Source organism: Toxorhynchites rutilus, chromosome 2 (assembly GCF_029784135.1).
Source record: "Toxorhynchites rutilus septentrionalis strain SRP chromosome 2, ASM2978413v1, whole genome shotgun sequence".
NCBI lineage: Eukaryota > Metazoa > Arthropoda > Insecta > Diptera > Culicidae > Toxorhynchites > Toxorhynchites rutilus.
Genome location: NC_073745.1, coordinates 225,742,706 through 225,754,846, shown reverse-complemented (window position 1 = coordinate 225,754,846; position 12,141 = coordinate 225,742,706). Strand labels below are relative to the sequence as shown.

Here is a 12,141-nt window from a genome sequence, read left to right as displayed (position 1 = left end):
ATATATATATATATATATATATATATATATATATATATATATTTCATCTGATATAAGATCTTGCTCTATTCATCATATACCATTCTTGTTTTCACTTGTTGGTCGATTCGACGTGGTTCGGTAGAAAACGGCAGATTCAATCCGAATAATGTCGATTTATTTATTATTGAAAGAAATGTTGTTTAAGATTTCAAAGTGGTGGAATTCGAAAAGACGTTTTCTGGCAAAAAAAAACCAAATTTTGTTTTCTACGAAGAAGACTATTCCACACCGTCGTCCAACAAGGTAATGACTAACTATCTCAGCCTTTTATCGATCAGTTCTTTCAGCTTGTCTTCCTATATCTTCTTGTCACTACTAAATTAGCTACAGTATGTAACACACTACATCAATCTTTGAATTCTGGCTGGTTCGTTGCACATACTTGAATGTGTGCTGCTATATCAACAAATATTTCAATTTTGGAAGTTGTTTTTTTTTGGAGCATATAAAAACAGACTTGTGCTTGTTTTAGAATTCACATTTAACTCTGCTTTTTTATTGAATGCGTCATTTAGTTCTCGATAGTGCGTTTGTTCCACAACAATTGTGCGTGCGTGTATATAAGGAAGTTGTCTACAAAAAGTAACCATGGTTGAGAACATGTTTGCTCTCAACGAAATTGTCATCCAAAAGTAGAAATCTTTCGTTGATTACTAACCTGTTACAAACATGGTGGAATCTCTTGTTGAACTCCATATTTTCCATAATTAACAGGACTCTAAAATTCGTTGACAATACAGTATGTAAAACAGATTATCCACTCTGCTCCAAAATGGAAAAAAATCCACTGTAAAATTTCATGAGCGCACCGAATTAACACAGCGCAGAATTCAGATACTAAACATCGCTTCTCACTTGTGTGACGCGAGCCTCATTTTATACACATACACTTCAAGTTCTAGCGCTCGTTTTGGCATAAAAACAACAGCGTGCCTCCGTACAAACTGTATGCGCTAGTGTGAAGAGAAATAACTCAACAGAGAAAGCAAACCAGATTCAAGCTCGGTGTAAAACAGGTATAGAAAAACGGTGCTTACAACAAACATTTGATTTGTGTTTCGAAGCCAGACCGCATGTGTGGAAGCTCAACTGAGTACAAAAAACTTGTTTCACATCAGCACCCCGTTGCATTCTGAAGACTGGCTTTCAGTATCTGACCGTTCAATTAGTCGCGGAATCAGTGAACATGGATTGCGGAGCAAGTCCGTTCGTAAACGGTCATACATCGGCCCCAAAAATAAAAAAGCACGGCTAGAACTCGCAAAAAAATGTCTCAACAAACCAGTAACTTTCTGGAAACGCGTTTTTGGACCGACGAATCGAAGTTTGAGATCTTTAATCAAAAACGACGAGTGAGAGTTTGGAGAAAATTTGGTGGCACGCTACGAGATCGTCCTCTACAGCCTACGGTAAAGGACGGTGATGGAAACATCATGGTCTGGGGCTACTTTACCCGAGCCATGGTTCAAATCAAAGGCATAATGACAGCTCATCTTCGTTAATCCGATGCAAGATCCGCTCGTCTCACCACTTAAGCCACTCCTGACTAGTCGAGCTAGTTTGGCTATGAAAGCAGAAGCACCGTCCAATACTGGAGACACAGTCGAGGAGATTATGCGCCAAATATGGCCGGAAATTCCAAATCCTCAGCCAATTCCACCATGTCTCCTATGCTACCTCCTGTTGGCAAGCCCTTCCCGTTTGTCATCGTCGGCGGAGTTCCACCATTCCTTGACCGAGAGCGAATGACGAATGTCGAAAGGCGCTAGGAGGCTAGAAGGACCCCAAAATCATTTTGGGGGACAGCAACGGCTACGTTAGGGGGAGCATTATCGCTGTTCCCTTGAAGTAGTTGGAGCTCTCGGTCCTCAATGACGCCAAGGACATCTTCTGTCGAGTTACAGTTGAACATTTATCGATGTTTCGGCAGCCAACCTCAACTTGGTGGGCAGTCTGAAACAAGACCGAATATTTACGCGGTAGTGATTGTTACGGACCCAGTTTATATAGCAGGGCTAAAACCAAATTAAAATAATCAAATATCAAATTTGTAGCGCAACGCTCATTTGAAGAACAAAATAATGCCAGCAGCAGGAAACCACATGATTCGTTTCCTTCTCTTCAATTGTTCTATATAGCTCCCAAGATAAGGGTGCCAGAGATAGTGCATTAGACGAAGAAATAGAGGTAAATATTTATTGCTGGCAATTAGCTAGATGTTTCACACTTGAACCTTTTTCGTGGGAAACATGTTTTGATAAGACCCAAGGCGAGAGCGCTGTATGGGCCACTTGAGAAATGATAAAAAATGTATGTTTAGGTCTTGCGCATGGAATGAGCGCGAAGGGCAGAGAAATAATAGGGCATATAATGCAATGTTTATTTGAGACCCTACGCGGGTGTCATATAAGAATAGAGGAAAACAACGGATAGGAAAAATCCCACGCTGGCAGATAACCTCTGCGGTGTCAGTTATCTGAGAAGGAAAGGGAGATCTTTTCCCTATCTTGTAATTTTACTCTAGAGTAAGAATTCGTGTATATATAGTCCGGATTCTTACTCAATAAGTTTGTTCAAATCCTTAGTTCAATTTACCTAGCGACCGAATAAAGTCGAACTTTTCGTACACACAACCAAGTTTATTTATTTTCCGCACCGATTCAAGCTGAGTCATCCGCAAGGTAAAATCAGAACTCCTAACAGGGAAGGAGTTCGAAAACACTGGTAAGAATAACAGAGCAAATCTGATAAGCCGACCACTTACTCCACTCAGACGGAGCCGTCGGATTCTGAAAGATTAGTGGCTGCCCTAATCGGGATTTGCTGAAGTCTAGAGGCTTAGCCTATGGGGAGCCCTTAATGCAAGATTTCGAAAAGTAACAAAAACAGGGAAATAAGTTCCCTGGTTAACAGTAGTCAAAATAGGAAGCACTAGCTCCAGAAGTTCCACAAGGAAACTGGGGTACCTCAAAGATCTTTTTTTCTCGTTCTGAATGCCACAGCCTCTTCCTGGTGATGGCCGGAGGCAAGCTCCCAAAAACACCGGCACCAAATTACAACAAGGCTCAGTTGGCAGTCAGAAAGCGATCAGAAAGAACATATTGCGTGACACTGTTTTCATGTGGATCCTTGGACACGGTGACATTGCAGGCAACAAAGCTACCGATAGGTTTGTAGATCACCAACTCGTTTCGCACCTTCTGAGCTGAAACGGGACTCGCAGAGGGAAGTCAATTGCTGCGGAAAGTAAAAGGTTCCTTTATTTACGGTTTTAAGATGTCAAGGCAGTGAGAGAACAGCGATGTTCAGACCAAGAACTGGCCACTGCTCAGTTTGCCACGGCTTCAACAGGCGACCAACTTTGCGACCATGCACAACTCCATCGAGTATTTCTTGTATGTTTGTCCGAGGTACGATGACCCGAGAAATATGTATGGGATCAACGGGAGAGGATGAGACGTTCTGAGCAACGATCCGTGAATTAAAATCAGTGTAAAAATAAGTGTAATATATATTGTAAAATAACTCCTGTAATTCTGTGATAAGTCCCGGAGATCTTTAAAACAAAGGATTAAAAAAATGTCAGATGGGACTAAAATAATATTATGTGATGGTACCAAACGCCAATGGTGGTGGACTTGCGAAAATCTAAAAAAGGAGTTTTTGAAGCCAACAGTCAAACGTGGAGGAGGTGAATTATTGCAACATCATATTGCCAAGTGACTTTTATTTCCTGCGAAGGTAATAAAGGACGGCAAGTAATTGTAACTGAATGGAACAAAATCGCTCTAGAAACTAAGCTATGCTTGGTGAATCAATGTCACGGCGAAGTCAAGTTGTCATTTATGCTAAGGGTGGTCACATAAAATATTAGGTGGTTATCGGGATATACTTCTTTGCCTTATTTTTTACTGTTATTTCAGACATCAGATCTCGAAAATTGATCAAGGCTACTTTCATATATCACATGACTGTAATTTGAATTTATTTTCACCATAAACATAATTTCATCCAAATATGTAAACATAAACATACATAATTTGATGTGTCTTGCCTTATTTTGGTGGATTATTTGAATGAAATTTGAAAATTGACCAGGGATGGATAAGCTTTTTTTACATACTGTATAACAATAACCATTTTTAAAAAACATACATCGTTGTAATAAAATCTCTTAGAACCAGTCACAAGCAATTCAAACATAAGATGAACTTAATATCTCTGGATCCAGTTGAAACTCTATTCTATGCGTAAACAACCGAAAAATCACTAGTAAAACGGACACATGAGGGTTCACATGAAAAATGTAATAGCTTGAAGAGCCCAAGATTTTGGGACGATAAAAAAACGTAAAAAAACAATTACGTTAAGTAGATGTGTTCGTTAGCATGGAAAATAACACTTAACTCTTAGAACTAGCCACATGCCCGTCTGACCCTCAACCCTCTCTTTTGTCTAAAACCATCTAAATTGCATGAGCAATACATGAAGGTTGTGAACAACATACGACGCATATCAAACAGGCACTTAATGTATGTTTTATTCACTTGGTTAGAAATGCCACTATTCTTGAATATGATTATTATTCGATTATTGTTTCGATAAAAACTTACTTTCGAATTTGAAAGTGCACGCAATAGACAGGAGTCAAACTTATAACGAATAGAACAAACACGCACGCACTGTTTTCCTGATTATCTTATTTTCCTATGATTCTCTGGCCTGTATCTCATGTCTCCTACCTATCCTACAGCTACTAGTACCTATCATCTATCTCTCAGAGGTCGGACACTGGATGAAACGAACGAAGAAAAGTGTGTGTTCAGAAATTCAATCAAGAAAAAATAGACAAATAAAATGCCCTAGCAGCAATGCGCTAGAGTCTTGCACAAAAAACAGCTATAATCTTTCAAAGGTAAATAAAAAATGTAAAAATATTAACGCGGGCTAGTTACACTGACCATGGCATAAAAATAGCAATATGCTTTTAGTACGAAGTCGAATAAAGTCTTAAAATGCACATAATCATAAACGAGGTTTCCTCCGAATTTATTAATTCATATAACTTTATGATTTCCTCCTAGCTACTAAAAAAACGGAAGCGATTGCGCGTCTCAATAAACGAAAATACACATCTGAAATTGCATAAACAATAATTTCGCGCATTTTTTTTCCTATTGCCTGGTTCTTAAGGAATTTTTATTCACTTTAGTTGCTTAAAACGAACGTAGAAAATACTTTACTCGAGAGGAGTTGGAGTAATTAAGATGAAACTAACCTTCAAAGCGCTGCTGGCGAGATTGAACACAATTGCACAAACCGTGAAATCAAGTGTGGAAACCAGTTCCTCACCCAACTCGAATCGGATGCTCTCGTCGTGTCTACCCAGCTAGCAGCCAGCAGCCCGAGGGAAAACTGTACGAAAAGTAGACAAAAGTATGTGTGTGTTTTCTAGTTGGACTGTTGATGTTGCTTGCTAGCGAAAGCCGGATATTTCAGCGTCGTCTGCAGCGTATCGTTGTGCTCTTCCAGCGAGTTGTTGGCATAGTGCAGCACCAGGGATTTCAGAGAATCGTAAATATTGTACGGTTCCGCGAATCCGTAGCCTCGTTCCGTTTGGTGAATGATACAGTGATTAATCGTTTCATTACAGGTTATCGACAAGGCATAGTGGCCGCCGCTACGCGCCCGTATCAAAAACGTTCCGGTTGGTTTTCCCGCGAGCCACTGTTCAGCGTCCTGCCGGTTGAAGGTTGGCCTCAGCCAGGCGTTTTCGTCGTTGTGAGGCATTTCCTGGCTGCTCTGATTGTACGAGAAGTACCCATCGGTCAGCATTTGCTTGATTTGGTTGTCGTTGACACCCTGGCGCTTCATTTCCTCCAGATAGCGATCCTTCGTCCGGCTCAGTGTTATAATCTCCGGATTGAGTTTATTGATCTCACGCTCCAGAGTCCAAATACGGGTTTTTTCCTTATCCATATCGGCTTGCAGCTGATGTTTGCACTGATTTAGCTCTTGGATCCGGTCCAAGATCAGCTGGTTGTTGGTGCTGATGCCCTGTTTTTCATGAGGCTGTGCTTCCTTCTCAAATCTAGCCTGGATGGCCAGCTGCTCGTGGAATAATTTTTCCGCCTCGGCAAAAGCCTCTTGCGCTTGCTTCTTCAAATCTACCTGATTTTTTGCCGTATTATACTCTTCCGTTAGCCTCTCGCGTTCGTGTTGCTTCTCGTTCAGCTGCTGAACCGTATCGATAAATTTTTGCGCCAAGCGCGGTGTATCGTCTCCGGCACTTCCAATGTAGTTGTCGTCGTCGAATCGTGAAATCGGATACGTTAGTTTTATATCCAAAATGGTGTTGTACTCCTTCAACGATACTGTTCGGTAAAAATTTATCAAGTCCACCACACTGTTATGGCTACAGTCCTTCGTGAAGCCATACTTGTTCATGTTGTGATATATTTTTATCACACGATCTGTACCGTCCTTTTTCAAAGTAAGCGTGTACTCACCACCACCACTGGTGGCGTCCCGCACCAAAAACGACCCGTCCTGTGCGTCCGTCATCTTCTCCTTCGCCTCGTCGCGCGTTATTTTCCCCCAGTACCATTCGGCTTCCCGAAGGTCAGCTGGCGTGTTTGCGTCACCAACTGCTCGTATCAACGCTGTCCCCCGACTTTCGGTGGCCACTGTCCCGTTACTACTATTGCTACCGGCATTATTATACACCCCAACCAAGGGCGCTTGTATCACAGATGCCGGGGATGTGATCGCAGGCTTTTTCAGGCAGCCCATGCTGTTGGGTAAAACAGTAGATGAACCGGGTATTTGTTGTTGTTGCTGCTGTTGCTGTAACACAGCCGCACTTCGGGATATTTTCCGCGGAGGTACCGCAGGAGCAGACAAGAATTCTGGTAGTTTTTCCTTCCAGTCCAGCTTATAGAGCAACAGTTCCATTATTCGCAAGTGGTTTTCCGTGTTATACACGATTTGACTGGGAAGATTCAACAAAAACGCATTAAACAACGTCAGTAAGATAAAGCTGGAGCATGTATACTTACACAATTTTCTCCCAAGGAGGACGCATTAGAATATGGCACCACACTTGTATCAGTATTGTCGGTTGCTCTTTCAGTCCCCGCTGGTACTGCATTCGGCATATTCGTATCAGATGGATCATGATGTACTTGAGCGTCATGTTGTGGTAAATTGGCAGATCCTGGATATGCAACCGGAGCTGTTCCACTGCTACCGCATCACTGGTAATTTCTGGGTGGACAAGATACATTGATAGTTAGTTACACAAATATTCAAAGCGAGTATTGATAAATTTCATGCCAACTCGTCTTGGGTGTTGGCAGCACCATCTCCGACAGCGGTGCCATTTTGTGGGTGTAAATACATCGGTGATTTGAGCAACTTTACATACTAGAAAAATTCAGAAAAGAGTTAGACTGCTTTTCGAAAAGGACCAAAGCATTTTTCTTAATTTTGTACAGAAATTCATAATTCAATAACCAAATTTTTTGTAGGTATTATAACAAAAATTTAGTCAAATAATGAAATGTAGCTAACTTTCATAAAAAATACAAAACTTTTTTTAAATCTCACTGAATAAAAAAACATTTTGGAAATTTAAATTGATTCAAAAACGTGTTTTTTAAATTCTCAAACAGCCGCGTTAATTGGAAAGAAAACCAGGGTGTACTCGGATAAACTGATTAAAATGTTTATATCACGAGACTTTAAAATTATTTATACATTGGATTCTTTTCCTTTGTCGTTTAACGAAGATGTCAGATTCCCAAAATTCCTAACCAAAGATGGTGAACCCCCGTCCGATCGAAGATGCCGACTTTTCTTGTTCTCCTTATCGTGAAGGGAAAGAAACAAGAGTCTTCGGATTACAATTCCTTATCGAAATTTAAAAATGCAAGGTGGCATCTTTTAGAAAATAAAGCAGTGTAGCATTTTATGAAGGGTCATAATTAAGGATAACCACAAATCCTCCCACTGATCTCGTAACAATTCTTCTGTTGAAATTGTGTGATATTTTGCAGTAGCTAGTTTCTAATCTGAACAGGATTCACTGCTCCCTAATCGCTTTTACGTCTTCGATCCTGGTTATGGAGCCTTTGACTCTCTTCTTCTGGTGTTGAATAGGAAAACTCGTTCGAAAGATCATTTATCAATAACAACGCCTAGAGCTGATGTTTGATGCCATACGTGTGTTGTCACTATTAGAAGGATGTTGCTCGCAAAAGTGAATATGAATACTAAGATGAAATCTTGAGGTACACTAGTCTTTTCGTGGAGGCGCCTGGAACTGGTACACCCAAATTTTATCTCGAAGGTCCGGTTTGTCGCGAGTTTGTTTTTACAAAGTGGAGCGGATCGCCATCTACTACTTGTCGTTTGTCAATGTCTTCAGAACTAGTGGTTTGGTTGCACGTCTTCTCGAGATTCAGGGTTACCATCTCCACGTGCTGTCGGTTCTTTCTGAATTCATAATACAGAATTCCCAATCCCACCCACACACAAAGAACGACTTCCTCCAAGTTAAGATCGGTATTAGGTATAATAACCATCTTTAGTTCATTTCGCTTGCCCAAAGATTTTTTTCGGACAACATTGTTGTAAATTATTGAACTTTTCATCGCCCTTCACGATTTGCTTAAAAACTGCGAATTTTCGTTGAGTTTATAAAGCGTTTCACTGATGGAGACACGATCCATTAAATGTTTATCGGTCACCAACTGTAGAACATATACATTGCATCGTTTTTCATAACCAAGGTTAACCAGGCCCTCATGAATATAAATATTTGCAATAAACCTGCTATTTAATGTATATTATTCTTAATCAGCGTCTCGATTTGATTATCACCAGTGGCGGCAAAAACTTCCCGAATAACCAAATAGGAGCGTATTTCAGAAGATATTACATTTCAACGAAGTCTTCCTTCTCCAGAGATACGGTCTGTGTACCCAAGATTTCTTTGTTCGTGTTCCATTTTCGCAAAACTTAGCAGTTTTTTAAAAAAATAACGAAGCAGTTTTTATTTTGGTGGCGTCTTCATCTCTCATTTTCATCCATGATTCTCTAGAACAAATGAAAATAAATCAATCGTTCTCAGTTCATGTACGTTATCATCTGAACACACATTTAGGAAAGAAGTTCGACGATATGAAAAATATGGATGTTCGACTATCACACAGCTCAACCCTCTTAATGATAAATATGGCTTCTCTTGGAAATGCAAAATAGAATTCACGTATTGTTTTGTGATTGTTTTTTTTTTAAATAATCTTTCAACGTGTCCACGTGGACATTATCAGAACCCCCTCCCCTCTCACCGTGGACATGTATAAAATGTATGTATAAAATTGATCATTTTTTCATTAAAAAATATCTATTAAATTAAACAGAAAAATGAAAATTAAAACCCATTTTTTTCAAACATGTTTTTATAAAATTTTCAATAAAATATACATAGCGCATACAATTACCAACAAGTCATTCATACATCGGAAGCAGGTCACTGCTACAGGGAAGGAGTTTCCCCAGTACCACCTTTTTCTTTTTTATTTAAAAAATTACTACTAGTGCTTAACTCGTAATATTTTTATGTGTGCATTATCGCGATTAACATGTTCCGCAAACTTACTTGTTTAGAAACATCTAGAACATGTCAAGTGCAAAAATTTACACAGAAAAAAATCCGACAGTGCGCGGAAAAAGTCATTTGTGTTCCCAGTCTTCAAAATGTAAAAAATTATAGAGGAACCGCCTACCTATGCGCCATCTCGAAGCTTCCGAAATTATCATCCTAGATTTTATGTCTCATGCTTGCAACAATTACGTCGCTGAAGAACAACACAGATTCATGGCAAAACGATCAACCTCAACAAACCTCCTTTACACATCATGTACTGCTTATTCTCTAGAATCACGACATCGCGATACTGATTTTTCAGCGGCTTTTGAAAAAAACAACTACAAAATCACAGTAGATAAACTTGAACAACTGGGGTTCCATGGTCCCTTCCTAAGTTGGCTACGTTCTCAATCGTCAATCGCGAGACGTCAGTGAATATCTACTCCTTTTCGTGTGACATCTGGGAGTCATCTCGGTCCATATCTCAATGACGTTAATTTACATTTGTTGTGTTTTTTAGAACTATCCCATGCAGACGACTTTAAGCTGTTCATTTCTGTGAAGTCTACTGAAGAATTTCTCAAACAACAGCTAAATATTTTCGTGAAATGGTGCAAACCAATAGAATGGATTTGAATCCTCCGAAATGTTCTGTTATTTCGTTTACGTTACGTTACGTTGTATTGGGCATTGGTTCGTTCGAACCTCGAATATGCCTGTGTTGTATGGTCTCCGTACTACAACAATTGACTTGGCTCTAAACAAAATTAGGATTAGTTGTAATTAAAAAAAAAGTAAAAGTTGTTGTTAGAAATACTTATTCCCTTTAAAAGTGTCTATTTTCCGATGTATGAATAACTTGTTGGAAATTGTAAGGGCTATTCATATATATTTTTTTACTTTAAAAAAATACGTTTTTGAGAAAAATGAATTTAAATTATAATTTTTTTTGGTGTAAATTTAGACTATTTCCTGCATTCTTTGAACAAGGTTTTGTAGGTATTATAGTGTTTAATTAATACATTTTTGTAAAAAAAAAGAAAACAATGCTGTTTTCAAATTTTTTATGAATATCTCAAGTATACAAAGTTACTTATATAATCAATGTCTTTATACCAGCAAAGTTCCGCTGTAATCTGAAATATTGCTGCCAACGACCATACGAGTTGGCATGAAATTCGTCTGTTGCATATCTTACTTGAGGCTTCGACGAATTTGTCGTAAAACATAACCGGAATGATCGGATCGGGCAGCTCTCGCAGGAATTTCTTTAGCACCGTGGCTACACACTCCGGCGAGTAGCTGCTCAGATCGGTGTTGATTAGATTTTCGTTGAGCGAGTCACGAAGTTTGTTGACCTCGTCGTAGTTCGGTGGCGTCGTCCGATACAGCTTGTACAGATCCAAGTTCATGTTGCACATCGCTTTTTGTTCGAGCTCGTTGCAAAGTATTATGACAATCTGCGGCGCCGGTAGCTCGGCCACGTTGAACAGCTGACAGAGACCCAGCCCAAAGACCTGCTGACTACGATTGGTCAGCGCCACTGTCCGACTGCCGGTTTCCACTGCGCACGGTTTAAGTCCCGTAGCCGAGCACTGCCGATGCACTATGAGATTACACTGCTTGCATAGCAATCCCTGATGTATCAGCCCCCGCAAGTACTGCTGACACTTATCACATTTAACCAGCTTGGAAAAAGAATGGTCCACCAAATCATGCGAGTGCTTATCAGCCAAGTTATCACCCTCTTCGCCGGTTATTCCCAGCACGATACCTCCTCCTCCGCTGGTGGTTCGCAAAGTACCACCGCTCTGAATCGGTTTCTCTGCACTCGTCAATAGATCCTTTATTGACGCTAAGATAGTTTGCTGATGGAATTCATTTTTAATACCCATTTGCTGAAGAAAAATAAAATAAGTAAGCCCTCGTTCATTACCCATCAATACGATATACCCACTCCTAGTTTATCACGATCCAAATTAGATAAATCACAGCCTTTTATATCTTTTGCTTTGAACACGTCAGCATATGTGTACAAGTTGTTAGCAGCCATCCATTCCAATACGTTTGCTGACGTCCAATCGTTGATAGACTGTAATGAAGTGAATATGCAACAAATGTATACCACATCTTACATGCAACACGACGAACATACCTTATCGTTGCTAAACGTGGTCGGCATTTTCGGATAAACGTCGGTATTTCTTTGGCACATTTCGTGAATGGCTAGCGGTAAGCATTTGATGTGGAAACACGACCAGCATTCTGTAAAATACAAAACAAGAGGTTGATAAGGTGTGGATTCTCTTCAGTTTGGAAAATAAACAAAGTTCATCCTTACGTCTACATTGTCGTCCTTGTAGTCCGAGCCCCCAGATGTAGTCGCGACCTGTAGTTGCAGAAAAGAGAAAGCAGCGAGTCAGTGATTATCGACTCCGCTCATA

General features: G+C 40.0%; 1 protein-coding gene across 9 annotated transcripts in view; it reads right to left on the bottom strand.

Moving 5' to 3' along the window:
• Positions 1–4,436: 4,436 nt before the first annotated feature.
• Positions 4,437–12,141, bottom strand: part of LOC129771356 (phosphatidylinositol 3-kinase regulatory subunit alpha) — a 63,056-nt gene continuing 55,351 nt past the window's right edge. For 8 of the 9 annotated variants that reach the window (XM_055774907.1, XM_055774910.1, XM_055774911.1 and 5 more), the window contains 6 exons: positions 12,039–12,086; positions 11,853–11,962; positions 11,655–11,789; positions 10,896–11,595; positions 7,101–7,308; positions 4,437–7,033 (listed from right to left, as the gene is read on the bottom strand). In XM_055774907.1, the coding sequence (XP_055630882.1) occupies positions 5,494–7,033; positions 7,101–7,308; positions 10,896–11,595; positions 11,655–11,789; positions 11,853–11,962; positions 12,039–12,086 (2,741 nt within the window). In that variant the 3' untranslated portion in view covers positions 4,437–5,493. The remainder of the gene's footprint in view (positions 7,034–7,100; positions 7,309–10,895; positions 11,596–11,654; positions 11,790–11,852; positions 11,963–12,038; positions 12,087–12,141) is intronic. The other variant, XR_008742352.1, reaches the window with a different exon arrangement.